The sequence below is a fragment of the Equus caballus genome, chromosome 6 (assembly GCF_041296265.1).
Source record: "Equus caballus isolate H_3958 breed thoroughbred chromosome 6, TB-T2T, whole genome shotgun sequence".
Classification (NCBI taxonomy): Eukaryota; Metazoa; Chordata; class Mammalia; order Perissodactyla; family Equidae; genus Equus; species Equus caballus.
In genome coordinates, this window is record NC_091689.1 from 19,573,247 (window position 1) to 19,600,070 (window position 26,824).

At 61.0% G+C, this 26,824-nt stretch overlaps 2 protein-coding genes across 3 annotated transcripts; one reads left to right on the forward strand and one right to left on the reverse strand.

Moving 5' to 3' along the window:
• Positions 1–1,104: 1,104 nt before the first annotated feature.
• On the forward strand, positions 1,105–4,653 carry LOC100146530 (intestinal-type alkaline phosphatase). The gene is given in 15 exon segments (XM_070269224.1): positions 1,105–1,237; positions 1,321–1,392; positions 1,395–1,436; positions 1,553–1,668; positions 1,855–2,029; positions 2,114–2,286; positions 2,533–2,667; positions 2,762–2,834; positions 2,970–3,104; positions 3,185–3,376; positions 3,576–3,692; positions 3,807–3,929; positions 3,932–3,997; positions 4,074–4,227; positions 4,350–4,653. Coding segments are annotated over 15 exon segments (1,947 nt in total). The 5' UTR covers positions 1,105–1,167.
• A 3,074-nt stretch (positions 4,654–7,727) lies between these two features.
• Positions 7,728–22,083, reverse strand: ECEL1 (endothelin converting enzyme like 1). 2 transcript variants are annotated; one of them, XM_070269460.1, is made up of 18 exons: positions 21,948–22,083; positions 20,122–21,010; positions 19,472–19,540; positions 19,255–19,365; positions 19,084–19,176; positions 18,769–18,893; positions 17,845–18,067; positions 17,244–17,342; positions 16,933–17,007; positions 16,621–16,724; positions 16,274–16,332; positions 16,149–16,200; positions 15,533–15,600; positions 15,208–15,332; positions 14,809–14,874; positions 14,320–14,415; positions 14,032–14,108; positions 7,728–8,861 (listed from the first exon to the last, which is right to left on the reverse strand). In XM_070269460.1, exons 2-18 carry the CDS (start codon positions 20,902–20,904, stop codon positions 8,537–8,539), a joined length of 2,550 nt encoding a protein of 849 aa, XP_070125561.1. In that variant the 5' UTR covers positions 20,905–21,010; positions 21,948–22,083; the 3' UTR covers positions 7,728–8,536. The 2 variants fall into 2 exon arrangements, with proteins under 2 accessions (XP_070125561.1, XP_070125562.1); XM_070269461.1 differs by lacking the exon at positions 7,728–8,861 and adding an exon at positions 13,485–13,910.
• Positions 22,084–26,824: the final 4,741 nt, after the last annotated feature.

Below are 26,824 nucleotides of genomic sequence, written 5' to 3' on the forward strand. Positions count from 1 at the left end.
TCCCTACTTCTATGCATGTGACCACTTTAGATACCTCACATAGATAGAATCTCGGTGTTTGCGTTTTGGGGACTGGCTTATTTCACTTAGCATCACGTCCTCATGGCTCATCCATGTTGTAGCATGTGTCAGAATTCCTTCCTTTTTAAGGCTGAATAATATTCCATTGTACAGATGTGCCTCACTTTGTTGAGCCATTCATCTCTTGAACCCAATGAACCCAGACAAATGGATAAACACAGTTTATGCTTTGGAACCCAGCCTGAAACCTCTCAGCTCCTTATCAGGAGCTACAGTTGCGGGCATGCTATGGAACGAAGAGACTCACCCCTGGATTCCACCGACCTGTCCAAGGGAACAGAGATCAACCTCATGTACGGGTCTCTGGGCCCCACCACGCCAACGCCCTGTAAACAGGCACACTCCCCCCAGCCCCATGCCTATGTACACGCAAGCTGGTCCAGCCCAGCCCTCCATAATTGGAGACAAGACAAGGCCCACATTCAGTTGTCGCCACCAGCCACACCCATTTCCAACGCACAAAAACTATGGGCCCAGGTTCCTGGACACCCACTCCAGCCCAGTGCATGACCCACCTGCCCAGGTCAAGTCTGGCGAGATGCCCTTGGGTGGCGAGGCAGCATCAGGCATCAAAACTCAGGCCCCTAGCCCAGGCCCTGTGCTTCCCACCTCAGCTCCTTCAGCACCCAGAGTCCAGGCTGGCCACTGCTGCTCTCAGGAAATAGTGAACAACTCAGGTAAGAGACGGAGGGTCACCCACACTGCGGGAGCAGAGGGTTGGGAGTGGCCGTCAGAACTTTGCAAATGCTCCTCACCCAAGGGCATGTGCCCCCTAGTCCCCACTTTACCCTGGGGAGACAGCTGGGGACTCTGCTGTGAGGGGTGGACCTGCCTTTCTCAGGACCCCTGCCCTGAGGCTCGCTCAGCCACACCCTACCACTTCCCTTCTGCCAGCATAGCTTAAAGTCACAAGGCGGGGTGGGGTCAGGGTGGCTGCATGGGGCACTGGGAGGGACAGGGAGCCTTTTACAGACAGGGAGAAGTCCTCCCCTGCTTTCAGCCCAGGCAGCTTGTAGTGCAGCTGGTACCCTGGTGTTCTGTGTCTCCCGACTCCCAGCCTCGCTGTCCTCCCGCCATCCCACAGGCATGCAGGGAGCCTGGGTGCTGTTGCTGCTGCTGGGCCTGAGGTTACGGCTCTCCCTTGGGGTCATCCCAGGTAATCAGGCCCTCCCAGCCTCCCCCGAAACTCAGGGTGCTCCCCCGCAAGGCTGACCCAGCCTCCACTCTCTCCTTGGCCAGTTGAGGAGGAGGACCCGGCCTTCTGGAACCGCCAGGCAGCCCAAGCCCTGGACACCGCTAAGAAGCTGCAGCCATCCAGATGGCCGCCAAGAACCTCATTATCTTCTTGGGGGACGGTGAGTGTGCCAGGCCTGTCCCTCCTAAGTAACCCCCACAACCAGGCCACCCAAGGCAGCTGTGTGGACACAGGTCAGCCTTGGGGACTCAGGCCTGACACGAGGTGCTCCTTCAGGGATGGGGGTACCCACGGTGACAGCCACTCGGATACTGAAGGCGCAGATGGATGGCAAGCTGGGACCCGAGACGCCCCTGGCCATGGACCACTTCCCCTACCTGGCTCTGTCCAAGGTAAGGGCCCGGGGCCTCAGGGAGCTTCCCTCCAGAGGGGTGGGTGAGTAGGGAGCCAGGCAGGAGGGAAGGCCCCAGAGGGTTGGGCCTGAGTTAAGGGCTTGGACAGTGAGGATGGGCCCCAGGTCCTGAGGCACGATCCAGGTGTCTGCCCCAGACTGGAGCTGAAGGCATCTCTGTTCCCAGACATACAACGTGGACAGACAAGTGCCGGACAGCGCAGGCACAGCCACGGCCTACCTGTGCGGGGTCAAGGCCAACTACCAGACCATCGGTGTGAGTGCGGCCGCCCGCTATAACCAGTGCAACACGACGCGTGGCAATGAGGTCACCTCCGTGATGAATCGAGCCAAGAAAGCAGGTGGGTTTGGGGCCGGCATATGGGGCAGGGGCCAGGGAAGGCTCAGAGACCTCAGTGGTCCACCCTCACCTCTGCCACCCACAGGGAAGTCAGTGGGGGTGGTGACCACCACCAGGGTACAGCATGCGTCGCCAGCCGGCACCTACGCGCACACGGTGAACCGCAGCTGGTACTCGGACGCTGACATGCCTGCCGAGGCGCTGAACGACGGCTGTCAGGACATCGCCACGCAGCTCATCTCCAACATGGACATTGATGTGCGACACATGGCAAGCGGGAGGGGCAGGGCAGAAGGGATGGGCCCACACTGGCCACAGTCGCAGGCAGCCAACAGCTGAGCCCTGGGGCCCAGCAGGGTCTCCAGGGGCTTGTGGACCATTTAGAATGTATAGCAGGGGACAGACCATTCCCACAGGCCTGGTTGGGGAGCTAGGGGATGTCTGAGGAGGGGGCCAAGGGCCAGCCAGGCCCCAAGCCCACCTGCCCTAATCCTCTGGCCCCAGGTGATCCTGGGCGGAGGCCGCAAGTACATGTTTCCCAAGGGGACCCCAGACCCTGAGTATCCGAATGATGCCAGCCAGAACGGAACCAGGGTGGACCAGCGGAACCTGGTGCAGGAGTGGCTGGCCAAGTACCAGGTGATGGGGGCTCTTGGGTGCAGGGGTAGCGGGGACAAGGGCAGGGCTGCAGGTCGTAGGGCCACGGGCTGAGGTCTGGTTCTGCCCCTCCCAGGGTGCCCAGTATGTGTGGAACCGCACGGTGCTCATCCAGGCGTCCCAGGACCCCTCTGTGACACACCTCATGGGTAATGACCCTACCCACCCCACCAGCCTGCCCTGCACCCCCGGGTCCTCACATGGCCAAGCCTGCACAGACACGTGGCTGCCATGGACCCTGCCACTCTCCAGCCTGCCCGTCACCCAAATCCCCTTTCCCACAGGCCTCTTTGAGCCAGAGGACATGAAATATGAGGCCCATCGAGACCTCACCCTGGACCCATCCCTGACGGAGATGACCGAGGCGGCCCTGCGTGTGCTGAGCAGGAACCCCAGTGGCTTCTACCTCTTCGTGGAGGGTGAGTGAGTGGCAGCCCCTCCCTGAGCAGAGGGGGGTAGGCAGGCTGGGCATCACCTACCTCCCACGTGTCCTCCCTAGGGGGCCGCATCTACCATGGTCACCATGCTGGAACCGCTTACCTGGCGCTGACCGAGGCCACCATGTTCGATGATGCCATTGACAAAGCCAGCCAGCTCACAAGTGAGGAGGACACACTGACCCTTGTCACCGCTGACCACTCTCACATCTTCTCTTTTGGTGGCTACACACTGCGTGGGAGCTCCATTTTAGGTGGGTCCAGGGAGGGTGACAGTTGCTGTTTCCTAAATTATATGGTGCAAATTGCTCTGAGCCTCAGTTTCCTCATCTGCCAATGGGGTCATCACAGCAACTGCCTTGTAGGGTTCTTGGCACGAAGTACCTGGTCTTAGCACACACGGGGCGCTGCACACGCCGTGGTGAGCGCTATCACAGGGCCCCTCTCCTGCAGGGCTGGCCCCCAGCAAGGCCTCCGATGGCAAGGCCTACACCTCCATCCTGTATGGCAATGGCCCAGGCTTTGCACTCAGCCAGGGCTCCCGGCCTGACGTCAACGAGAGCCAGAGCAGTGAGTACAGCGGGTCGGCAGTCTGGGGTGGACCACGGTGGGAACTCGAACTCAGTGGGAGGGAGGAAGGAGGCGGCCCACCCTGCCTGCGCTGAGCCCCCACCCTCCGTCCAGTGGACCCCGCGTACAAGCAGCAGGCGGCCGTGCCCCTGTCGTCGGAGACCCACAGTGGCGAGGAGGTGGCAGTGTTCGCGCGCGGCCCGCAGGCGCACCTGGTGCACGGCGTGCAGGAGCAGACCTCGTGGCGCACGTCATATCCTTCGTCGCGTGCCTCGAGCCCTATACAGCCTGCGACCTGTCGCCCCCCCCCCGCCACCTCCACCGACAGCGTGAGTTCCTGGCCCACAGAGAGCACGCATCCCGGCCCCACCTCTGCCGCGAGCCCGGGGGTCACCGATGCCGCGCTCCCCGGGCCCGCCGCTGGGCCGCCGTCCCTGCCGCTGCTGGCCGGGCGCTGCTGCTGCTGCTGCTGCTGCTACTGTCACCCACCCACTGACCGCCCCACCCACCCCAGGGCCCGGGACCCCATCGCTGCGTCTCCTGCTCACTCCGCCCGGGGTTTCCCTGCACCCGGGCCGGCGAATCTCCATCTCCAGGCCCCACCCTGGAGCTCCGACCCGGGCCCTACCGCCTGGCCTTTCCCTGCTGACGGTAAAGGAGCCTCAAGTGGCACAGCGGCGCCCTGGTCAGCCAGCGGCCGCGCGAGGGCCCGATTGACCTGGTGCCCTGGAGGCCGAGGCGATGGCTTTCCTGCAGCATCCGTGGCCCTCAGCTGCTCTCAATTGCCCGCCCCAACCTCTGCGGCCCAGAAAATCTTCGGATGCACCCTGGGATCCGAGACCTCGGACCCCTGGAATCGCCGGAGAGGGCGGCTTCCTGCACCCCGCCCTGCGGGTGCCTTGCTGGCCCAGGAGGCTGCTCTGGCCAGGATGCCCTGGGGGTGCGGGGGGCGGTGAGTTGAGGGCTCAGGCGGGGTGGGGTGGGAGGCCGGCATTTGACACAAGCCCTCCCTCCACTGCCCCTCCTAGGGGCCGGGTGGTACCTTTAAACAGAGAGGAGACAGCGACACAGAAAGGGGAGGAGACTTGTCCCGAGTCACTCAGCTACTGAGGTGGTCACACACACACACACGTCTACTCCTGTGGCCCCCCTGGCCGGTGTCCCTTCCCCGTGTGCCCACTCCAGGCTGGAGATCCAAGGAGCATCCAGAGAAGCCGCGGGCACAGGCCAGGCAGCCCCAGAGCAGGCGGCCCCCTCCCCAAAACCCTCTGGGCTCAGATCTGTGAGCTGAGGGGATCGCCAGCCTCCCAGAGGCTCTGTTCCTCTGAAAGGGACAAAGCAATAATCAAATAAACTGTTCTACAATGTAATACCAGTGGTGATATGTTCTAGAAGAAAAATCATTCCTGTGTGGGGGCACAGAGTGTGTCTGTGAGTGAGGGAAAGAGGCAGAGAATTCAGATCAGGCAGTCAGGGAGGGGCCGCCTGAGGAGCAGACAGTTGAACAAAGACAGAAGGAAGTGAGGGCTTGACAGTGCAGAAGGAACAGCCATGCAAAGGCCCTGAGGCAGCAATCAGCATGTGGTATTCCAGGCCAGTAGCTGCATCAGAGTTGGGCTGGGTGGGGTACAGGAGGTAAAACCTGAGGGATAAGGAGGGACAGGGAGCAGATCGGGGAGGAGCTGGGATGGTTCCAGAGTGTGGAATGTGATCAGAGACTTTGAGCAGGGGCCTGACATGACCTGACTCTTGGAAAATAGCACTCTGGCCACTGTGGGGAGAAGAGTCTATTCTGCTTTGATGGAGGGAGGGGGGCAGAGGTGGGAGCTGGGAACCCAGAGGGGAGGTGCAGATGCCACAGCTGCATCCGGGAACATTCTGGAGCCCCCACTCCAACATGGCTACACTTACCGAGTCTCTCACCCACCCAAAGGGGACGTTTAAAAGGATTCTAGGAAGGGGAAATCAATCATATTTTTTAATAAGTTTTTACAAAGTTACAGATCTATTTGCACAATTACAAAGGTGCCAAAAAGCACCTTGCTCTCACTAGAAATATTAATACGATTGAGTGTGCTTTCTTATTTACTATAGTCTTGATTGAACACTGTTCGAAGGTTACAATTTGAAGGCCTGGCTCTCGGGGCCGTTTATTTCATTCTGGATTTCAGTGGCTGTCACAGACCCATGGGAGCCGACGGCAGAAGGCGTCCTTAGCTGGGCTTGATGACCCTTCCTCCTCATTGCTAGCTCCGTCCACCAGTGACGCACAGGCTTTTGTTAAAATCCAGCTACTATAGTTCTTTCTTCCTGTTGCCGGCTGGTTGCCCTTCCATCATATGGGAAGCTGCTGCTTGTTCACATTTCATAAATGGGTTTGAAACCCAAGGAAATGCTACATGGAAAACTCTATAGGTTTTAAAACAGATTATTCTAGAATTAGTGATGATGGTAGCACAACTTGGAAAGGTCTAAAAACCGCTTAATCGTACACATCAAAACTGTGAATCTTATGCTATATAAATTATACCTAAATTTTAAAAAACACAATTTTTCGTTCCAAGGTTTTTTTTTGTTTTTTAAGATTTTATTTTTCCTTTTTCTCCCCAAAGCCCCCTGGTACATAGTTGTATATTTCAGTTGTGGGTCCTTCTAGTTGCGGCATGTGGGATGCCGTCTCAGCGTGGCCTGACGAGCGGTGCCACGTCCACCCCCAGGATCCCAACCGGCGAAATCCTGGGCCATCAAAGCAGAGCGTGGGAACCTAACCACTCGCCAGGGAGCCAGCCCCGCTTCCAAGTTTTTTAAATCTGTAGGTTATGAGGGGTTCTATGGGTCAGATACATTTTTGGCCACAAAATCACCTGTCCAGAAATATTGTCAAACATCCGTTTTAACATCTTTACTTAGACGGGGCTGATGCATGGAAAATACATTTATCTTTTCAAGCTTTTTACAGAGTTCCTACAAATGACAGCTCTTGTCACCTTGAAGACTGCCGGCACCTTGGTGTTTAAGAAGGAGGGAAGTTCAGAAGAAAGAGGGCAGGAGAACTCAGGGCAGCCCTGAAATCCTTTTCCATAAGATGACTCGTCTGTGTGGTCGGCAGAGTTTTCATGCTTCTGCGCAATCTTATTACCAAGTATCAAAAAGCTTCTACTCTATTAGGATATCTTGGTTTTATGGTTAACACCACTGACGGCTCCAACAGCATTTTATGTGCCCTCGAGGCTTCCAGTTCTTTCCTGCAGTGGTTTGACTGGGGATGGGCCAATGAGTGAGCTTTGCAGGTGTTGCTATCTCTGTGCCTTTTCCTCATCCAGAAAAAAGATGCTTCCCAAGTAAGGGTTCCATCGATGGGAGCATCTACATTGTTTTCCCCACATGGCATTGTTTTTATGAAACAAAGCATTTACTGGTGGGAATATATCTTCTCTGCTATATCTTTCCTTTAGAGCCCCTCTCTCTCTCTCTCTCTCTCTCTCTCTCTCTCACACACACACACACACACACACACACAAAGTGGCTTGTGTATTTCACCATTGAAACAGAATCCAGCAAATACCTTAAGCCGAGATGTGCAGGAACATCTGTACTCTAGCCAACTGTCCAGCAAACCTCCCCCACTGGGCACTCGCTCCAACACTTCCTTCCAGTCCACGGCGCTGCTTTCTCTACGTCTCCCAACAGTATTTGCTGACAAAGAAATGCCTCTCGGTTTGTCGACAGATGATTCTGTTCATTGTTTCTGCCATTTTTACTGCAGCAGAAAGAAGAAGTGTTTGCCTGGTGGTAGGTGTGTTTCTCTTATGCAATCATGGGAGAAACTTTAAGAGAGCTTTCCAAATATTTATTGTTGCTTAGGGAAATATCAGAAGGTACATGAATGAACAGCGCATAACTTAAGCATCGCCGGGAAAAAATGGCAGGGTTTGTCTTCCTGTTCTGAAAGCTTAGGTTTTAAATGCCTTGTTAACCATGTAGGATTTCCTGTTATTACTGACTGATGGGGTGGGAGTACTTCACGCAGATTAGTTTTGTTTTTTTATATTTGAGACTAACTTCTTGTCAGGTCTGTCCCATGGGTGACAACGAGCACAGATCAGGACTGAGTGTCAGAGCTGCCACTTCAGTGGTTCCTCACCTGGGTGTGGATTATTGGTATTATTTGCAGTTTCTTTACAGGAATCTTTTGTAAGCCACTTGATCCTTTTGGAGAATTACTTTGTTTAAAACTAGATCCTATAATCTGTGAATCCCCTTAGCCAGACACACTAAGCTCTAACACGTCACAATCCACCGGAAGTGGGTGACCCGGGAGGGCGCTGCGTCAACCCCTTGCCTGGAGTACCACATTCTCCTCCCCTAGGTGGGTGGGTGCCAGCTGAGGGGGTGAAGGCAGCAGCATGGAGCTAGATTTTAAATAGAAACAGTGGTGGTTCTCCTCTTATAGTGCCCCTGCCTGCCCCTGGAGGGCGCCCCAGGTCCAGTCCCAGCCAGACCCAGAGCCCCCTGCTCATGGAGCCCCTGGAGCGAGCGTCCCTGCACCAAGCCCGGCAGGCTCAGGAGGCTGACACAGGGAGCATCATGATGGGTAAAAACAGGCAGCGGCCTCTGGGGACCACAAGATGCCAGGCGTGTCCTCGTCCTGACCTCGGGGCTGACGTTACCGTCTGATGCCATCAGCCCCCCTGGTTCCAGAAACAGCTCTCCCCACCTGGTCAGCCTCTGTGTGACAATGCCTCCCCACATCCCTGCCTCCCAGTGGGTGGAGCTTCCAGAAGCCTGTGGGAAGCTGGGCAGGGTTGTAAATTGCACCCCCTGATGAGGGGCCCAGGGCCTGCTTACCGCACTAAACAGAGCTTCAGTGTGTGCTCCCCGGGCACGCAGCCGCAGCCCGACAACAAGCAGCCCCAGCTCCCCTTACATGTCACCTTGCCACTGGGGACGCCCCGTCTGCACCGATGCGCTTGGCTCAGGGCCCGGGAACCAGTGCTGTGTCTCCTGAGCCGCCCCTCAGGGAGGAAACAGCCACCCCCTGTTCCCCCGACCGAGAGGGCAGCATCTGCCCTCAATGGGGAGTTTTCCAGATCCTGGTGTCCTGTTCTGGCCCTTTCTTTGCTCAGCAGATTTGCAAGTTCCTCATTATTAGTCACCATGGCCGGGCTCCTAGGTGAGAGGAAATAGCCCCGTTCAGACCTCTCCACCCACGTCCCCAGCAGCAGACCCTGCAACAGTTTGGTCCTGCAGGAAGGTGGGAGGGTTCTTGTTTTTTTTTGTTTGTTTGTTTAATGCAAAGTATAGACAAGGAGAGATGGGGTTTAACAGCACCCTGTGACAGAGGCTTGGGGATCTGAGCTGCCTGCCACCCAGTGAATCAACCTGAGCTGCTGCCAGAGGCCCCTGGATGCTGGGCAGCAGCTGAGGTCGGGGGAGCCAGGCGCCGCCTCATCCCCTCCAACCTGATGAGCTCATGCTGGACACCGGCCCGGCTCCTGGGGCTCGCTCAAAGGGACCTGGATCCAGGGGTGGACGGTGTGCCGGTGCAGCCCTCTGGGCACCTCCAGCCCTGCAGGAGGTGGTAGGGAGGGCAGGGAGGAGGAGGCAGCCGGGGGATCCATGGGGTCCCGTTATGTCTGCTACAGCAGCGCACACAGAGGTGAACTGAGCCGGCCACACCCCTTCAGCAGAAGGGGGACCATGGCCAGTGGAACCTGTGGGGCGGGCTGTGAACAAGCAACGGTGAGAACCCCACCCAGGCTGACGAGAAGGAGGCCCCAAAGTGAGCCACGACATGTCCCCTGAACGACATGCTATTGGGACAAAGGCTGGTGATCAGTCAGGAAGGTGAAAACGTCCACCGGGATGAGAGCCTGCGGTCAGCCCCAGACCACAGGAAGAGGGGGCAGTGGACAGGGCCCCCACCAGGATGCCAGCAGTGAGTCCAGCTCAGTGTAAGGACTCCGCAGGAAATGCCAGGCCACAACTAGCTTTCCAGAAGGGAGAACGTGGGAGTCCCCGCCCTGGCACTTATCCAGGCTGCAGAGGACAGCCGCTCTCAGAGACATGGTGTGGAGGACTCGCCTGCCGTGTCCTGCTCAGCGATGTGCCCTCCCAAGCCGGTCCCCTCAGTGAAAAGCAAGGATGCAGACCACGGACTCCTTTGGGGGAGCGGGTTGAGCTTCCTGCGCGTTGCTCTGAAACTCCAGTAAGCCCAGGAAGGAATTGTAAATAGCGTGCTGGGCGGCCTGCACCGTGCTATAAAATGCTCCCAAGAACCAGCTGGCCTGTCAACTGCTGTGTGACTAGTCCAGAAGGGCTGCCTGGTTTCAAAGCCTAAAGGGTCTCGGTTGCTCCAGAAGCCCCCTCAAACCTCCAGCGGCTAGGGTGGTGATGGAAGTGTCCTGTGGCCCCTCGCAAGGGGAGCAGGCAGGGGAAAACGCCATTTCAACAACCGTGGCCCCTTCTGCTTCTGGGGCAGGAGATGGCGAGATTCCACCTGCAAAAACCAGTAGCTCCTCGCAGCCTGGCTCCTCCAGAGGCCCTGGGGATGGGGAAGGGAGGCTGGACTCTCAGGCTCTGCCGGCTGCCCAGTCCTGCTGCAGGTGGCCCCGGGGTACAGCCTCGGGGGACACACGTGCTCGGCCTCTGGAAAGGCTAGATCCAGCAGGGGGAAGGGGAAATTCCTCTTTTAAATAAATCGAGGGAAAGCGGGTTTCTCAAGCCAGTGCTGGGGAGAGGTGAGGAGCCCAGCAGGGGGAGGAAAGAGAGAAGGTGGCAGGGAAGGGGCACAAGCAGCTGGACGGGACATGCCCCTCTGGCACCCTCAAACCTCCAGCAAAGTCTCTGAGTCCCCCAGTCTTGTGTAAGTGGCCCCTGTGGTGGGAAGGAATCGGGGTGCTGCCCAGCACGGGGAGCATGGGGTAGGAAAGGGCCAGCCCACCCAAGGGGGCTGGAGGAGAAACCCAGGCCCCTGAGAACCCACCCCCAGAGGTATTTGCATATGGAGGACCCTGGGCTCCCCAACATCTGTGGAATGGGCGCTCAAGCCATTTAGAAATGTTGTATCCAGGACACCTCACAAGCTGGGGCGCTTGGGCCCGGGGTGCTGGGCATCTGGTCAGCATAGAAGCCACTCCATGGGTGGCAGAAACTCGAATCTGGGTCCACTGAACTGGTTAGAAAGGCCTGGGGCTTGGGGCTGCTCAGTGGCACCAGATGCCCCGTGTCCCTTCCTGGGGGTCCCAGAAATCCCAGGGCCACCAAGACCAACGTCCCCTCTGAGACCCTAGGCAGGGAAGCTTGGTCACAAGCCCACCTGTCCAGCTGGCTTCAAATCCTTCCCGAATCTGTACAGAGCTGGTCCCCACAGGTCCCCTCCCCACATCCCACTGCCCCCTGCTGGCATCCTGGGCCCTGAGGACTCAGCGTTGGGCTCACACTGCTCAGGCAGCCACTGTGCGGTCCTGCAGGCTGAGGGCAGAGTTGCTCACACGGATCCACCCCAGGGGGATACACCTCTCACATGCCCCACCCCAGGGTCTGCCAATGATGCTCCTGAGGCCCAGAGAGGGTTAATCACTTTCCAAGGTCACCCAGCAGTGACCCCTGGACTCAAGGCTGGGCCTCAAAGCTGTGGATGGCAGAACCAGGGCCCTTGCAGAGGCAGGGAACTGTGAGGCCTCTGCCCGTGGGCACACAGGTGGATGCCTGGAAGCTTAAGTGTAGCTGTAAACCATCCGAGCTCTTTAGTTCCCTGCTATTAACTGCTTATCTGAAGATTGCTTTCTGTCATCCCAATGAGCTGTGGCAAAGAATGCCTGCTGTGTGGTGGAGCCGGCCCTCAGGGGATGGATGGAGCTAGACCCACAACAACCTGCTCCACGGCGGCTTCTGGAATCGCTGCATCCCCAGGGGGTGTTTCCGGGATCGCTGCATCCCCACCGCGGGAAGGGCCTTCACCACCATGCTCACGCCCCTCTCTTAACACAAGGGAAACTGAGGCCAAGCGGGCAACTGTGCTGAGTCTGTACCCTGCTCCACCTCAGCACAATCACAGTCAGCTCACCCCCAGGGCGACTGCCAGCACAGGGCCCCCCAGACAAGGAAAGGGCCGGCGTTTAGGCCGTGTGCATGGCTTCCTAACAGAGCTTGCTGAGAGCTGACCTGAGGGTAGCATGGACCCCTGGAGCTGGAGAGGACTCAGCAGTCAAGACGTGCCCATCAGCTGACACCAGCAGTGTGACCTTGGGCAGGGCATATGACCCGTTTCCCCATCTGTTAAAGGGGCTGTCCCTGTCACTACGTCCACCTCACTGGGCTGCAGTGAGGATGCTGTCGGGGCCTGTCTGGAAAAGCAGTTTGGGAACCAGTGGGTGACACACAATGTCACTGCTGTGCCCTGCTGGGCCACCCTGTGGCTCTGGTCCGAGGCCATGGCTGAGCTTTGCGGGCCCTGTCTCAGCACCAGGACTCCATCCTCTGGATGCTCCCCTTTGCTTGCCTCCCTCTAACCCGTTGGTCTCCCTCAGTTTTCCCCAAGGATCATGAGAAGCCCCACAACCCTAAGGAGCAGTGACATGGCTGCTGTGAGCCCAGCAGGGACCTGTCCGGCTGAGGGGTCTCTGGTGGTCTCCCATCCCGTGGGGCAAACCCTGCCAGCAAGGTGGGTGCTTCCCCACTGGGGCACATGCTGGCCATCAGGCCCCCAGCCAGCCAAGGCACACTGAGCTTCCTGGCCTCTGGCTCCCGATCACCCTCCAGGCCAGGAACCTCGTGTCCTCTCCCAGGGCCCCTCGGCCCACCTTCCCCCACATGCCCAATCCCCACCGGCCCCCTCAGCTGGGCACAGACTGAGGGGGAGTGCTTGGCACCAGGAGCGTCCGGGCTTCACTGTACTTCCCGCAGTAGAACAGAAGTGACCCCATCGGCCTGCTGGAAGCTCACCCCACAGGCCCCCCCAACCCCATGGAGGAGGGTCAGTCTTGGGTGGAGATGGGAGACTTGGGGAACTGGGCAAGAGGGCTGGGTCTGGGAGTCCGATTCCAGCCAGGACCAGAGGGACATGGTGGGGTGTGGGGTCCAGAGGGTCCTGGACACCGGGTCCCCCCACCAGGTGGATGGCAGGTCAAGGATGGTCTTTTTGCCCCAGCAGCTCCAGGGACTTGGTATGTATGTGCCCAGCCCAGGGGAAAAGGGGCTTGAAAGGAAAGCCAGGCAGGTCCACAAACTCAGCGCCTCCACGGGGAGCCTTGACAGGCAGCTCCGAGCAGGGCTCCATGCCCCCAAGAGACGACCGAGGGCCCTGCAGTTCCCCCCAGTGAAGAGCCCCTGCCCTCAGGGGACTCAGCTGCTCTGTGGGGTCCTTCTCTGTTCCTGCCTCTTCTCCAGAGAGCCCTCCCGGGGCCACGCCATGGCCCACCCTCCGCTCTGGCTCAATCGGCTGTGGCAGGTGCATTTTCTCTCACTCCCTGAGGTTGGTGTGCCCGAGGCTCAGATGACAGGGACTTTTTAAATGTCACTCAAGGCTGGGAGGGGGACAGACGTTCTCTGAGAATAATGACAGGATTGGGCAGGACTGGGAAGGACTTGGGGGGATGGGGGAAGGGGTGGTTGGTAGAAAAGACAGAAGAGACCCCCTCGGGGAGGCGGGACAGAGGAGGCCCAGCCAAGGCTACCAGAAGGGGACAAGAAGGTCTTCTCTAGGGTCCTGGTTGTGCTAAGGGCCTGAGCCTCCCCCAGAGGGTTCTTTCCAGCCCTACCTGCTCTGGGGGCCCCTGAATAGGCTGAGGCGACAGTACAGCAGCTTTATTGACCAGACTCAGCAGCAAGAACACAGCAAAGGTGGGGACTGCACAGTCCAGCCTGGCTGGGGGTCTGGCTCCCTCAAGCCAAGTCTGGGGACCCCAGCATCTCTCCTTCATGCGCTCCTGGAGCCCAACTTCATCCCTGCTCTGGGCCCCTCCTGAAGTGAGGGACAGCAGGGGGCCAGGTCCTGAAGCGGCTGGGAAGGCCAGTGGTGCCCAGAGCGGGGCCAGCGCCGGGTCCATGCCTGCCCCGGCAGCCGGGGGGAGGCCATTCGTGCAGGGCAGCGGGGGCGTGGGGGCGGACGGCCAGGCTCACCACACAGAGCACTTGTGGGCAGGGTTCATGGGCGAGTCCTTGGGGCAATGGAAGGCCCGGCCGAACTCCTCGAATTGGGACACGCTGCCCAGCACCCTGGGGTCAAGGGAGAAACCCACACAGCGTGGGTTCCAGCGGCCACTGCACCCCAGCTGTCCCTTCCCAGCCCTGCCTGCTCCCACCGCAGCCACAAGGGGGCGACGAGGCCCAGGCGTACCTGTAGTGCTCAGGTGCATGCTTGTCGGTCAGCACCTGCAGGTAGATGGACTGCGACCGCCGCTTGATGCACCAGTTCTGGGCCCCGACAGGAGGCAGGGAGGAGAGGGGGATATGAGGCCAGGCGTCCACTGGCCAAGCCCTGCAACACCCCCCCCCCCACCCCACACTAAGCCATTTCCCCCATCAGAGCCCACAAGGCCATTCCCTCTGAGGGGTGGCTGATGGGAGACTGGCTGGAAGCTGTGTCCTCACCCCCGACCCCCCACGCGGCCCCCACCTGGCCCACCTGGGCAAAGGCAATGAAGAAGAGCTGGTTGTGTGTGTACTTGAGCCGGTGCAGCGGGTGCTCCGGGCCATGCTCCCGCACCCACTTCTGATAGGCCTGGGGACGCAGAGCGTGGAGCTGCAGTGCCCCCGGTGGGGTGACCTGACCCACCCTCCACCCAGGCAGCCCCTCACTGGCCCCAGCTCTGCACACCACCCACCATGCTGAGCCCCAGGCTCCCTGCCTTCCACCTTCCCTGCACTGTGCTCCCTCCTGGGAAGGCTAACCTTTGGCAGGGGCCAACCCCTCCAGGCAGCCCTTCTTACTTTCCCTGAAGGCGGGGCCTGGGAGTCCCTCCTCTTCCAATGGACCCTGTGTCCAGCACAGGCCCCCACCCCAGGCCAGAGCTCAGTAGGCTGGGGAGGGAGGGGAGCTTCTGTCTCTAGGGGAGTCCTCATCAGCCTCCACCCCTCCTCCCACAGGGATGGAGGCCAGGCAGCAGCAGCTCACATAGTAGGCCAGCTTGAGGCCACCCATGTCCGCGATGTTCTCTCCAAGTGTGTGCTTCCCATTCACCTGCCAAGAAGGGAAGAGGCCCGCTGGCCTCCCTCAGGCCTTGCCACCCTGGGCCCCTGCCCCACCCCCACTCACCCTCTCTTTTCCTTTCCCAGAGGATTTGGGCCCAACCCCTTTGTGCCTCATGTGCTGTGTGAGTCTGTGCGAACTCATTCATACCCTGAGTGAGTGTGCACACGGACCCTGGGCGTGTGTGCAGGGACCTGGGCACCGGGTTTGTTTGGGCGCATGCACACGCACGTGGGCATGCATGCTCCTAGTCCACGCCCGGTCAATGCTCCTAGTCCACGCCCGGTCAGCCTGAGGGGCAGGAGGGACAGCGAGGGGACTCACCCGCTGGTTGTAGACAGTGAAATTGTCGTAGAGGTGGACGATGCACTCAGCCTTGCGCAGGAAGCGGCTGTAGGAGGCCTCTGTCCACCAGTGCAGCAGGTTGCCCGAACGGTCATACTGGCCCCCTGTGGGCAGTGGGCAGGGCTGGCTGAGAGCGACTCTCACCCCCAGAGCCCAGGCTGGGCACCAAGTCCCTCCCCCATGCACGCACCAGCCTATGGGGACGGAGGGACCCTGGGGCCTCAATCAGCCCATCACCACCCTGCCCCTCACTGCCTGTCCTCCCCCTGTCCCGCCACCCCCCCAAGCCACCCACAGGCCTCACCCCAGTCATCGTAGCCATGGGTCAGCTCGTGCCCGATGATGGTGCCAATGCCCCCATAGTTGAGAGACCTGGGCCCATGGCAGCAGCGTCAGGCCGCAGCCTCACCTGCCCTGAGAGCCCCGTGCTGCTGCCCAGGCCCTGGGAGGCCGCGGCCAGGCCACGAGGTGGCCTAGGGAGGCCACAGTCATGTCTGCACCGTCCTGGGCACAGGCGCCTCAGCTTCCTTGAGGGATAGGCAAGAGGGGCCAAGGATTCCTGTGCAGCTGCCTTTTAAGAAATAACATCTAACAGAGCTGGGATGGGGGGGAGACAGGAGGGAAACTGAGGCACTCCACATGGGATTTGGCCTTTTTCCTCATCACTACGGTCACTCCACTTTTGAAACACCTAAAGCCTCAAACCAGGTAAGGGGGGACTCAGGACATTTAAAAGAAAGGGGGAAAAAACCTACACATTTTTCTAAATAACTGAGCACGAAGTGAAACTATGGGGACCCAGGGTCTGCAGCTGTCGTGACCCCCAGGCCCATCCGGGTTGGAGTGGCATGAGCAGCCCCCACGCACCCCGCCCACAAGGCCCGGCTGTGGCTCTGGCTCACACCAGGTGGGGTACTCACTGCGGAAAGTCAGGGTCATACAGCGTGGGCTGCAGGATACCCGCCGGGAATACTATGGAGGGGCGTGGTCAGCAAAGACCCGCCCACCTCCAGGCCCCGCCCCCTGTTGGGACACACCCCATTACCCATCTGGTTCTTGTTGGGTAGATAGTAAGCATTGAGCGCCTGTGGTGGGAGCAGCCATCTGTGGAGGAAGGCTGGGGTCAGCTGGGGGGCCCACACTCCCTCCTCCACTACTCCCACCTCCTGGCCTCCTCCTCCTTGAAGGCTGCCTTGGTGGCCCAGCCTACAGCCATGTCCTGGGCCTCCTCCAGGCTGAGCCCCCACCCTGATGGCCCCCACCAATGATCTATGCAGGTCCTGTGCCCCCAACATCAGGATGGCTGTGAGGCGGTTTGCCCTACCCGGCCTTGGTAAGAAGCCCTCTCCCCACGGCCCCCCCCGGACCCCCAACTCTGGGCCAGGCACCCACGTGGACTTGTCCACCTCCTGCCGGATCTTCTTGACTGACAGCTGGATGCTAAAGCGGATGCTGTTCAAGATGTTCTTGAAATAGGTCTTCTCATGGACCTCAAACTGCACAGAGGATGGGCAGCGCTCAGCAGCAGGCCAGGGGCAGGGCCAGACCAGCACCATGCAGGTCCCATGCCCTCCTAGGGTCCATCAGCTGAGGGCTGTGGCTCCTTCTCTGCGGGGGTGGTGGGCCTCCCTCCAGGTCGTGGTCAGGGGCCTGGAGAAACTGGGCTGGTCAGGCTGGGCAGGGCAGGGCCAGGGGCAGACCCACCTCATACTCCTTGTCCACGGCCTCCGGTTTTAGCAGGAAGTCTGGGTAGCCCACCATCACCATCATGTACTGGAGCTGCAGGCCAGAGGGCAGCCAGAGTGGCCAGGGCCTCAGGAGACAGCCCCTCAACCCCCGAGGGAGAAAGCTTCAGGCCAGCCTAGGGGTGGGGTTCAAGGACGGGGGAGCGCAGGCCGGGTGATGCCAACTCCACAAGAGGCATCTTTGTCTCTTGTTATCCCCGGTGCCTGGCATACAGTAAGAACTCAATAAGTGTTTGTGGAACCAGTCAATGGAATAGGGTCCCACTTCACCTTGGCCCGAGCGGCCGCCTTGGTCTCAGCATCCATCCAGTCCAGCTCCTCCAGGCGCTGGCCCAAGATGTACTTGATGTCTTCCACCAGCTGCTGCACCTGCCGGGTCAGGGGTCAGGGATCAAGGGTCAGCCCATGAGGCCTTAGCTCTGGGCCCCCAGCACCTGGCATGAGGGGTACCCCTAAATATTCAGCAGCACTTCCTAAGCCCAGGGCTTGGTACTGAGCGCCAAGGGCAGACCTTGGAGGTGGGGATCCAGGCCCTGCACCCCCGACACAAAGCTCGCAGTCTGGAAGGGCAAACAGCGCCAGGAACGATCCCATACGTTCCTACGGCCACGCCTACTGAGCATAGCAGAAAAGGTGGGCAGGACTGATGGGGAGGGCCTCCTGCTGCTGACAGACCAGGTGGGCCTCCTGGGGGAGGAGGCCTAGCGAGAAGCAGCCTGGAGCCTCAAAAAGGGCTGGGCCCTAAGCTAAGCCTGGTGTCCTGGATGGAGGGGGATGTGTGGGGCTCCCCACCCTCAGACCACGGCCGTGTGAGGACTCCATGCCCAGCCCAGCACCCTCACCCCCACCTCCAGGCCCAGGACAGCCTGACCTTGGCCTTGCTGGCGGCTGAGAAGTGCTCATGTACAAAGAGGGCACCAAGCGCCATGCCGAAGTGGCGGTTGGCCTGGCCCAGGCAGACACGGGCCAGCTCCTGGGGCTTGTCGCTGCCCTCCATCTCGCGTGCCAGCTCATGCAGTGCCTCTCGGAACGGTGGTGACAGGTGCTCGCTCAAGACCACCACCACGCGCCACACCAGGTAGTTGTGCAGGATCCTGAGGGCCAGGTGAAGCAGCGAGGTGTCCAGACAGACACGAGCCACCCGAGGGCACCACCCCACCCCACCCCACACCCCGAGCCTGGGGCCGGCCCTAGCACCCGCACAGGGGTGAGGGTCATTCCAGGTACTCGCAGGCAGAACCTGGAGTGGTCGGAGCCCCAGTCAGGAAAAAGGGCGGGGTCCACACTCAGCAGGACACCCCTCCAGCCGCTGAGCAAAGTGCCCGATGTGGACGAGTCCTGGGCCAGCATCATTTTCTGACTTACTATGAGGTGGGAGAATGGACACTTGGGGTGACTGTCTGCCTCAAGGGCAGCCTTGAGAGGCCCCTGCTCCTCCCCAAGGTGTGCAGAGACCAGGGAGGCGCTCCCGGAAGTGGCCTGGGGCAGCAGAGTTGCAGCCACACTTCCCCTTTCTGACGTCCAGACTCACTGAAGTCTTACCATCCCCGGATGAGGGGACTGCAGCTCAGGAAGCTCACAGCCCTGCCCAGGGTCCCACAGAACAGGTGGGAGAGCCAGGTCTGAGCCTAGGGATCTGAACTCCTATCCCAGTGCTCCTCGCTTGCCTCCCCAGTGTGGCTACTGGACAGAGGTGCAAGTGGGAATGCACAGCACACCAAGCAGACAGGTCTGGGGTGCAGAGGAGGGGCTTGGAGGGGCAGGTGGGCAGGGGCTGGCTGACTGGCACCTGTACCTGCGGGGTGTGGAGCGGATGAGCTGGGACACCTGCTGCATGTAGTCCGTGGCTAGCAGCACCACCTCCTCGTCCTCCGAGAAGTTCTCCTGGAAGATCTGGTCCAGCAGCCACTTCCACCGCAGCTGTGGGGACATGGATGGGGTCAGTGGGGCTGGGTGTGGCAGGAACCGCAGAAGACAGGGAGGGGTCAGGGAGAGGCAATAAGAGGACATGGGAGTCCATGGCCAAGGAAGGCCTGTCCCTTCCCTGGGGAGGGACCCCTCCAGGAGTCCCAGGACCCGCGCCTCCCCCCCCAGGGCGGGGAGCACTCACATGGGGGGTGATCTTCTGCAGCTGCCCAAGTGTCACCTTGTTGTACATGGAGCTGACGTCTCGGCGGAGGTCGTCATACTCTGACACTGTGATCTAGGGGTGGAGATCAGAGTTGACCCAGCCCTGCCGGATGGTCCCCTCCCCCCAGCCCACAGCAGTCTCCCTTCTCACGTTGGCCAACCGCTGCTCCAGTTGCAGGATCTCCTGGGCCTTCTGCTCCACGGCGTCGGCACCCAACAGGCTGAGCAGGCGCTCCATGAACACCCGGTATGCTGCCAGGATCTGCACCAGGAGGGGGCACGTCAAGGGTGGGGGTCCGTGCCAGGCCCTGGTCTAGCCCTCCCAGAGCCCCAGGCCTTCCCTGCAACCCCAATCCAATCCCCCACACCTTCTCACTCTCCTCATCCTGAGCTAAGTACAGGGTCCTCTCTGGCAGTGTGAGCCCATCCTGGTCAATCTGGGAAGAGAGACGGGGGGTCAGAGGTCAACATGCCAGGTGCCTGAAAACAGGCTGAATTCCCACCCAAATGCCCAAACAGAGGATATGCCACACACCCATTGTCACAAGCCCCAGGAGCACAAAGACACTAGCCCCTCCCTCTCTCCAGAGAAGCTGGTGGAAGCCCCCACCCCTGACCAGCCTAGCCTGGGGACCCCAGCACTCCCCTCCCCCAGGTCCTTCCTCCTGGAAGCCTTCACGTTTCTCACCCGCGAGGGGCACTCGCGGGGCCCGCACTGAGAGTTGGGGCTCCCGGCCTTCAAGCCCGCCACAGCCCCATCGGCACGGCCCTCCCTCCGTGCTCTCCCGGCCTGCCAGAGGGCTGGGAAATTGCGACTCCCGCGGCGCCGCTAAACACCGCAATTACTCCAGGGAAATTACTTGCGCCCTCCTCCCGCGCTCCGCCGATGCGCGCTCTCCTCCTCTCCTTTCCCCTCCCCTTCTGCACCGGTCGTCCGGGCGCGGGGGCCGTGCGTGCCGGGCCACGGCGCCCCGGGTCCCCGGCCGCGAGCTGGGTGCCTGGTGGGGTACGCACTCACGCGGATGACGTAGCGCGAGGAGTTCCTGTCGTCCAGGCTGACCGTGAGCGAGAAGAGCGCGGCCGCGCTGTACACGCCCTGCGCCTTGTAGAGCAGCCGGTTGAGGTCCCAGCGCGCTGCGGCCCCCGGGCGCTCGGCGCCGCCGCCCAGGTCCCAGCCGCCGCAGTCCTCGATGACCTCGAGCATGGGCCGCGGGCCGAGCCGCTCGATCTCGCGCATGTCGAGGCACGAGCGGAAGAAGGCACGCACCTTGCGCTGGGCCGCGCCGCCTGGCCCACCCCCGGGCCGCGCCAGCAGGCGCCGCAGGCGCTCTTCGTTCTGCTCGCCGATGGCCGCGATGGTGCCGTAGGTGAGCTTGTCGTCGGGGATGGCGTGGCGCCGCAGCCAGCCACCGCACGCGAAGGAGTAGAAGTCCTGGCACGGGTCTATGCTGGCGTCCAGGTTGGCGGCTAGGAAGCGGGCGGCTCGCGCGAAGGCCTTGCGCTCTGGGCAGCCCTCGGAGCAGCCGCCGCCCGCCGCGCCCGGGCCCAGGTACTTGAGCGCCAGCATGGCGGCCAGGATGGCGCAGAGGCCAGCGGCGAACACCAGCCCAGAGAGCAGGCACACTTCCCTCCGGTTCCAGCGCGGCAGCCCGGTCCGGGCCCCGGTGGCGCTGCGCCCCGCGCCCAGCGGGAAGCCGGGGGGCAGCGAGGCCCCGCGCGCGCCTCCTGTGCCGCACCTGCTCACGTACTTGACCTCCTGGAACTCGTCGTAGTGCGCCGTCATCGAATACGGGGTCTCCATGGTGCCGCTGGCACCGCCACGCCGCCCTTGGCGATCTCGGCTACAGGATGCTCCGGGCCGCTCGCCTCCTCGCGGGCCTCCGCATGGCCCCCACCCCGGGCCGCAGCTGCGGGAAGAGTAGACGCAGGCTCAGAGAAGCATTGGGCCCCGACGGGGCTCACAAGCACGACGTGGTGGGGCGCAGGCCTAGGTCCAGACACTGGATGCCACCCCGAGTCCCCAACAGCGAGCTGGCCTGGGGCCTGGCCTCCCTCCGGAAAGGCTGAGCAGCCACCACTCCTGCACGCACAGTGGCGTTCTTTAACCTGCCTGCTCTCTCCCTGCACACATATGCCCGCCGAAGATTTGGGAGGCCCCTCATAGAAAAGCAGGGAAGCATGAGCCTGGGCCCTGGCACTTAGTAGGCCTTCAATGAAAGGCTGTCTCTCTTCCCTTTGCCTTTCTTGTCGGCGACCTGCTACAGCCAATGCTGGGTGGGGGAGGGGGAAAGCAGAGCTCGAGAGAGGAGGTGCGGTCAGGGGCGCGCTTATGCGGACCCCAAAGCTGCCTTCGGCTCCCCGCACTGGAACTAGACGCTCCAGAAAGCGGCTAAAGAACCAAACTTTGTCCTCGCGGATGTCCGCAGCTCCATCTCCTGCTGTTCAATGGTGAGAATGCCCACCAGCCCCTTTCCCCAGCGACGCGCGCCGTCCGGCCCAGGATCCGAGAGAAACCCCCGACGGCCCTGAGAACCCGGAACCGGTTCTGTCCCCCGCCTCGCCGTCCCCGCCCTGGGCCACTCCCGGCTTCAACAGGTTCTCCCCAGAACCCAAACTTGGGCGAAGTTTCACCCCCGGCGCGGAGCGAGCCGGCTCCGCGCGCCTCGGAGCCTCGGGTGCCGCGCCGCGCAGTCCGCGGAGCCGGAGAGCCGAGCGCGGGAGTCGCAGCCGCAGCCCGGGCCGGAGCTCCGAGGACGCAGACAAAGCCTGGAGGCTCGGCGCGGCGGCGGCGGCGGAGGTGGCTGCGATGGTGGCTGCAGTGGCAGCGGACTCGGTGCCACTTACCCGGCAGGTGCGCGCCCGGGCAGAGCGGGAACAGAGCGGGTCGAGCCGGAGCCGGAGCCGGAGCCGGAGCCGGAGCCGGAGCGGAGCGGAGCGGGGCGGGCGGCCCCTCTCTCCGAGCGCCCGCCGCCGCCTCTGCCGCCGCGCCGCGCCGCCCGCCGGCCCCGAGGGAGGGGGCGAGCCGGCGGCTCCACCCTCCTCCGCCCGCCCCCCGCGTCCCCTCCTTCCTCCTGCCTGCATCCCGGCTACCTGTCAGCTCAGTCGCAGCTCGGGGGAGGGGACGGCGGCTGCGGGGACGGGCTCCCGAGGGTCTTGCACAGCCTCGCGGCTTGAGGATTCCGGGTCCAGCTGCGTCCCAGGGAGGGTGAGGGCGCCTGCCACTCCCGGAAAGGGGTCCTCTCCGAGCCGCCGCCTACCTGCCTACCAGCAGGAAAGGGGCTCTAGCTAGAGATAAGAAGGCGCGTGGGCCGTCGCAGTCCAGCCCACAGGCCTGGGGCACTGTCTAGGCAGGACTCCCCGAAATGCTGCGGGGTGCGCTGAAGTAGTGCCTGAATCTGTCTGGCAAAGCTCCTGGCGCAGAGCGAGCGGGGTTCAATAACGGGGGGTTCCTGGTCCCCGCCTTTAGCCCCTGCCCATGCCCACCCGGAGGGTTTGGTTGGCCATGCAACCTTCACCCAGCCTTTGGTGGAGGGAGAGCGGTGGAGGGTGCTGTGGGAAGGGGGCCTCGGGAGGAGACTGCCCCCCTCCCCCAAACCGTGGCTGGCCTTAGCACCCACTGCTCAGGGAGTCCCCGGCTGGAGAGGGACAATACGGCTGGAGGGCAATGAAAGAGCACCCCTGCTGGAGATAGGCAGGCTGGGAGCCTGCTCCATCTGCCTGGCAGCCCCAGTCCTCAGACAGGCCCTGGGCTTCTGGACCCACGGATGTGGACTGCGGGAGGACAGACTAGGTAGAGGGGACTCCGAATTTCTCTACCCACTACCTTTTTGTACTAAGTGTGAGACCTGCCTCCCACCGCTCCCAGCCCCTGAGGCAGGACCCACTTCTGCCTGAGTCACAGCTGTACCCCCAGGTACAAGTCGGGCACGGGAAACTCAGGACTTCTTGGATGAAGGCTACTGTTTCTGGAGTTTCTGTTTTCTCTGCCCTGCCCTACCCACCCCCTCTGCTCTGGAGTCCCCGGCAGGGGACCCCAGAAAGCACCAGCACTCCCAGCCTTGGCGCTTCCAGCCGGCAGGACCTTTGAGACAGTCCGAGACTGCCATGGAGCCCCATCTGATAAAAACCACTGCAAGGAAGGGACTCAAAGGAGCCATCGCCCTGTCCCATCCCCTGGGCTGATACTGGGCCCCTGGTCCTGAGTGGCCCCCTAAGCCCCCTTTCTGCCTGTCCATCTGTCCATCTGTAAGCCGCTGCTCCAGATACTCTCTGCCTCCCTCTCTGGCCACCTCTGGGTCCTCCTCTGCCCAATGCGTTCTACTTGTGTCCAATTAATTCTCCGGAGGAGAGGTGGAATTATGTAAAACGTGGTGATTCCATGGGGGGGAGGGGAGGGCAGGGCGGTGGCAAAGTGGCTCTTTGTGCTTTTAATCTGCATTTTTTCCCCCAATGTTCTGTCTCCAGGAGGATAATTTTCCAGCCTTTTCAGGCCCTGATTGGTATCATTTCTCCAGCAATGACAGCTTTTATTTTCCCTGAAATGAATGCCATGAAATTTCCAAGAAATATAAAAATGGATATTGTCTCAGGGAGCTGACTTTCTTCCGACAGAAAGGCACAAAGGCAAACCCACTTCCCCAGGGAGCCCTGCTGCTCCAGCCACTGGGGGGTGGGGGACCCAGGCCTTCAGCTCCTCCATCCCTCCCTCCTCCCAGGTCAGCTGTCGGACCCCCTCCTGGCCATCCCTCTCCCAGACTCTCAGCAGCCATTGATCCGTTCATCTGCCTCCCCACGCCCGGTCAGGCCGCCTGCCTGCCTGCCTGCCTGCCTCCTCCACTTCACCTGCTCTGTACAGCACCTCATCGCCCACGCCCGGCCCCGGAGGCCCCTGGCCGGCTCCAGTCCTGAGCACAGCAACCAGAGTCACTGGAGGTAACTGGAGTGGGACCCGTGACCACTGAGTCCTTGTCTCCCCCCACAGCCCGCTAATAAGAGCGCTCAGGCCTCACCTCCTTTGCTCTTCTGCCCCTTCTCAGAAAGGGAAGCTGAGTGGAGGCGAGTGGAAGACACAGAGGAGAGGAGTCCAGCTCCCACACTCTCTTTTTGAGGCTCCCTGTTCCAGTGCACCTCCACTCCACCCCCAGTTGTCAAGGTGACCCCCTGAATGAGGACCAAGAGAATGACAGGACACAGCAGCTCCCAGCCAAACCCAGCCAAGGCCTGAGGGAGGCAGCTGGACACCCAGCTTGCGGGGGGGGGGGGGGGGGGGGGGGGGGGGGGGGGGAGGAGGCGGGGTGGGACTTCTCCCCTGACCACCCCTGCCGGATGGGGCAAGACTGGGTCTGGGACCTGGCAGGGAGTGCAAAGCGGCCCTGACTCGCTGGGGACAGCCGTCCTCACACTAATGATTCACGTCTACTGAGCTTTCACCAAGTGAGGTCTAAATGTTTAGCTCCAAAGTGGAGCTGCCACCCTGAAGCCAGGCCTGGCCCAGCCTGGAGCCCGGCCATGATCCAACGTGTTTCTGCACCCCTCTGGCCTGCACGTGTGTGGGGACAGACTGGGCCCCCATCCGCCTACTGCTCGAGCCCACACGCCTGGGAGCCCCACAGTTGCTGAAGCCCCTAGCCCTGCGTCTGCTCTAGGAGATGCCCCCCAGCCTCCACCCTGCCCAACCAGCCCCCACTTCCCTCCACCAACAGTTCTGCGGTGTCTTCTGTGCCCCGGAAAACATCCCCCAACCCAGCTTCGTGTCCTCCGCCCCAGCCTCCCAGGACTCATCCCATCTATTATTCACAGCACAAAATGGATTTTTAATTTGAGAAATGAAATGGCTCTCCCAAGTGGCCAGGGTGGCAGAGAGGGGGTGGGGAAGGCTGGAGCCACAAGGCAGCCACTACGGCGCTGCGTCTGCTGACTCAGGCTCTTGTTGGAGAGCTGGGTGCCCACGGCAGACCTGGGGACCCCAAAGGCTCACGTACCCACCACCCAGCTCGTGACTTCATTCAGCCCTGTTGCTCTGACAAGATAGGGTGAGGAGCTGCCTGTGTGTGCTGCCTGAGCTGTGGGGTCTCTCCTGGCCAGGAAGGAGGCTGGCCTCGAGGGCAGCCCTTGGGCTCCCTGGCCTGGCCCATCTTTTCCCCAAACTTCCTGGCCCTCCCTGGGCTGGGCTCAGGAGTCTCCCCTGTATTGACTCATAGCTGAGCTCCTCTGCTAGGTCCTGATGTCATGGTATGCCCACTCCAGCCTGCACAGCTGCCCCAGCCTCCCCACTGGCCTCCAGCTGCCAGCACCCCATCCTTACCCTTCCTCATAGAACTCACACATCTAACGTGGCCCGTGGGACATTGACCTCTTCCCCATCCTTCTCTGCCCTTCTCGCTCTATCTCCTCACCCCTACCTCTCTCTTCTTGTGATCACTCTGATCTAGTTTCATTTCCCAGAACTTAGCTGGCTCTCTCACACCTCAGGGCCTTAGCACTTGCTGTTCTGGCCGCCTGGAACACCCTTCTCCCATCACCTTTTCCACTGACCAATTGCCACTTATCCTTCTTGGAGTGTCGGCCTCTCTCGTCCGGTCAGGTGGTGCTCCATGGGCTGGGGGCTCGCCCTCTCTGGGCCCCCACTGCACTTCCTGCATCTTACTCAGTGTGTAGCCTAGAGCTCAGCATGGATGACCTGTGTGACGGAGATGGAACCGTCTCCCGGAACACACTGTGTGAAGTGTCCCCCAGGGCCGGGTCTTGCCCCAGGCCAGCACCGTCACCTACAAACCTGCCCGGGCTCTCAGATCCTACAGACATTCTCCTTGACTCTGGACCCACCAGCCGATGAGCGGGGGCCGTTCCTCCCTCCCCCGCGCCCCCTCACTTCCACTGTCCTACCCTGGGGTGGGCTTCCATCCCCGTTATGCACACTCTTCTCTGGGGTCACCTACCAACCTCGAGATCAGTTTTTTATTTCATACAAGAAATATATGAATACATCCTTGTTTTAAAAGACGTAAACCACACAAATAGGTAGAGGGCCAATGTGAAGGCGCTTCACACACGTCCCCCCCAGCCCTCCCCAAGGCAAGATAAACTCTGTGACAGCTTCAGCATGAGCGTCTAGGCTCTCAAGGGCATCTCTTTATTTTTTAAATAAATGGGACACCACGAGATGTGTAGTTTAGTGCCTTATACCTCGAGGATTTGCCCGAGTGGTGGCTGTGGATCCCAACTCCGCCCTCTGGCCCTGAGTCAAACCCAGCTCCTCTTTAACTTTCCCGCGTCTTCCTGGTCCCACCCATCAGAGCCAAGATGCCCCATCTGAGCCTTAGAAGGGCTTCTGGACTCCTCCCATCCTGTCCTGTCTCAGGACAGGGGTTTCTTCCCCTTGCCCGCCCAAGCGCCACTTCCCATTCCCACCCCACACCCCTGGTGACCCCTCATCGTGGCTTCCGAGGCCTCCTCCATCTGCCTCCAGACCCCTTTCCAGCCTCCTGGCTCACTGTCCCCTGAGGGTCCCTCCTCCTCAAGGGGTTGTACCCTCACCCCTGTGCCTTTGTTGAAGCCGTCCCCTCTGCCTGAGTGTCTCATCCCCAGCATTCCTGTCTTCCCTTAGGTCGGGAAGCTTCCAGAATCCCCTGATGGTCCCTATGACTGCCCATGTCCCTCCCAAGGGAGCCTGCCTGAGGGCTGCTTCTGGGAGGGAGAGATGTGCACCCCTGTGAGCCCAG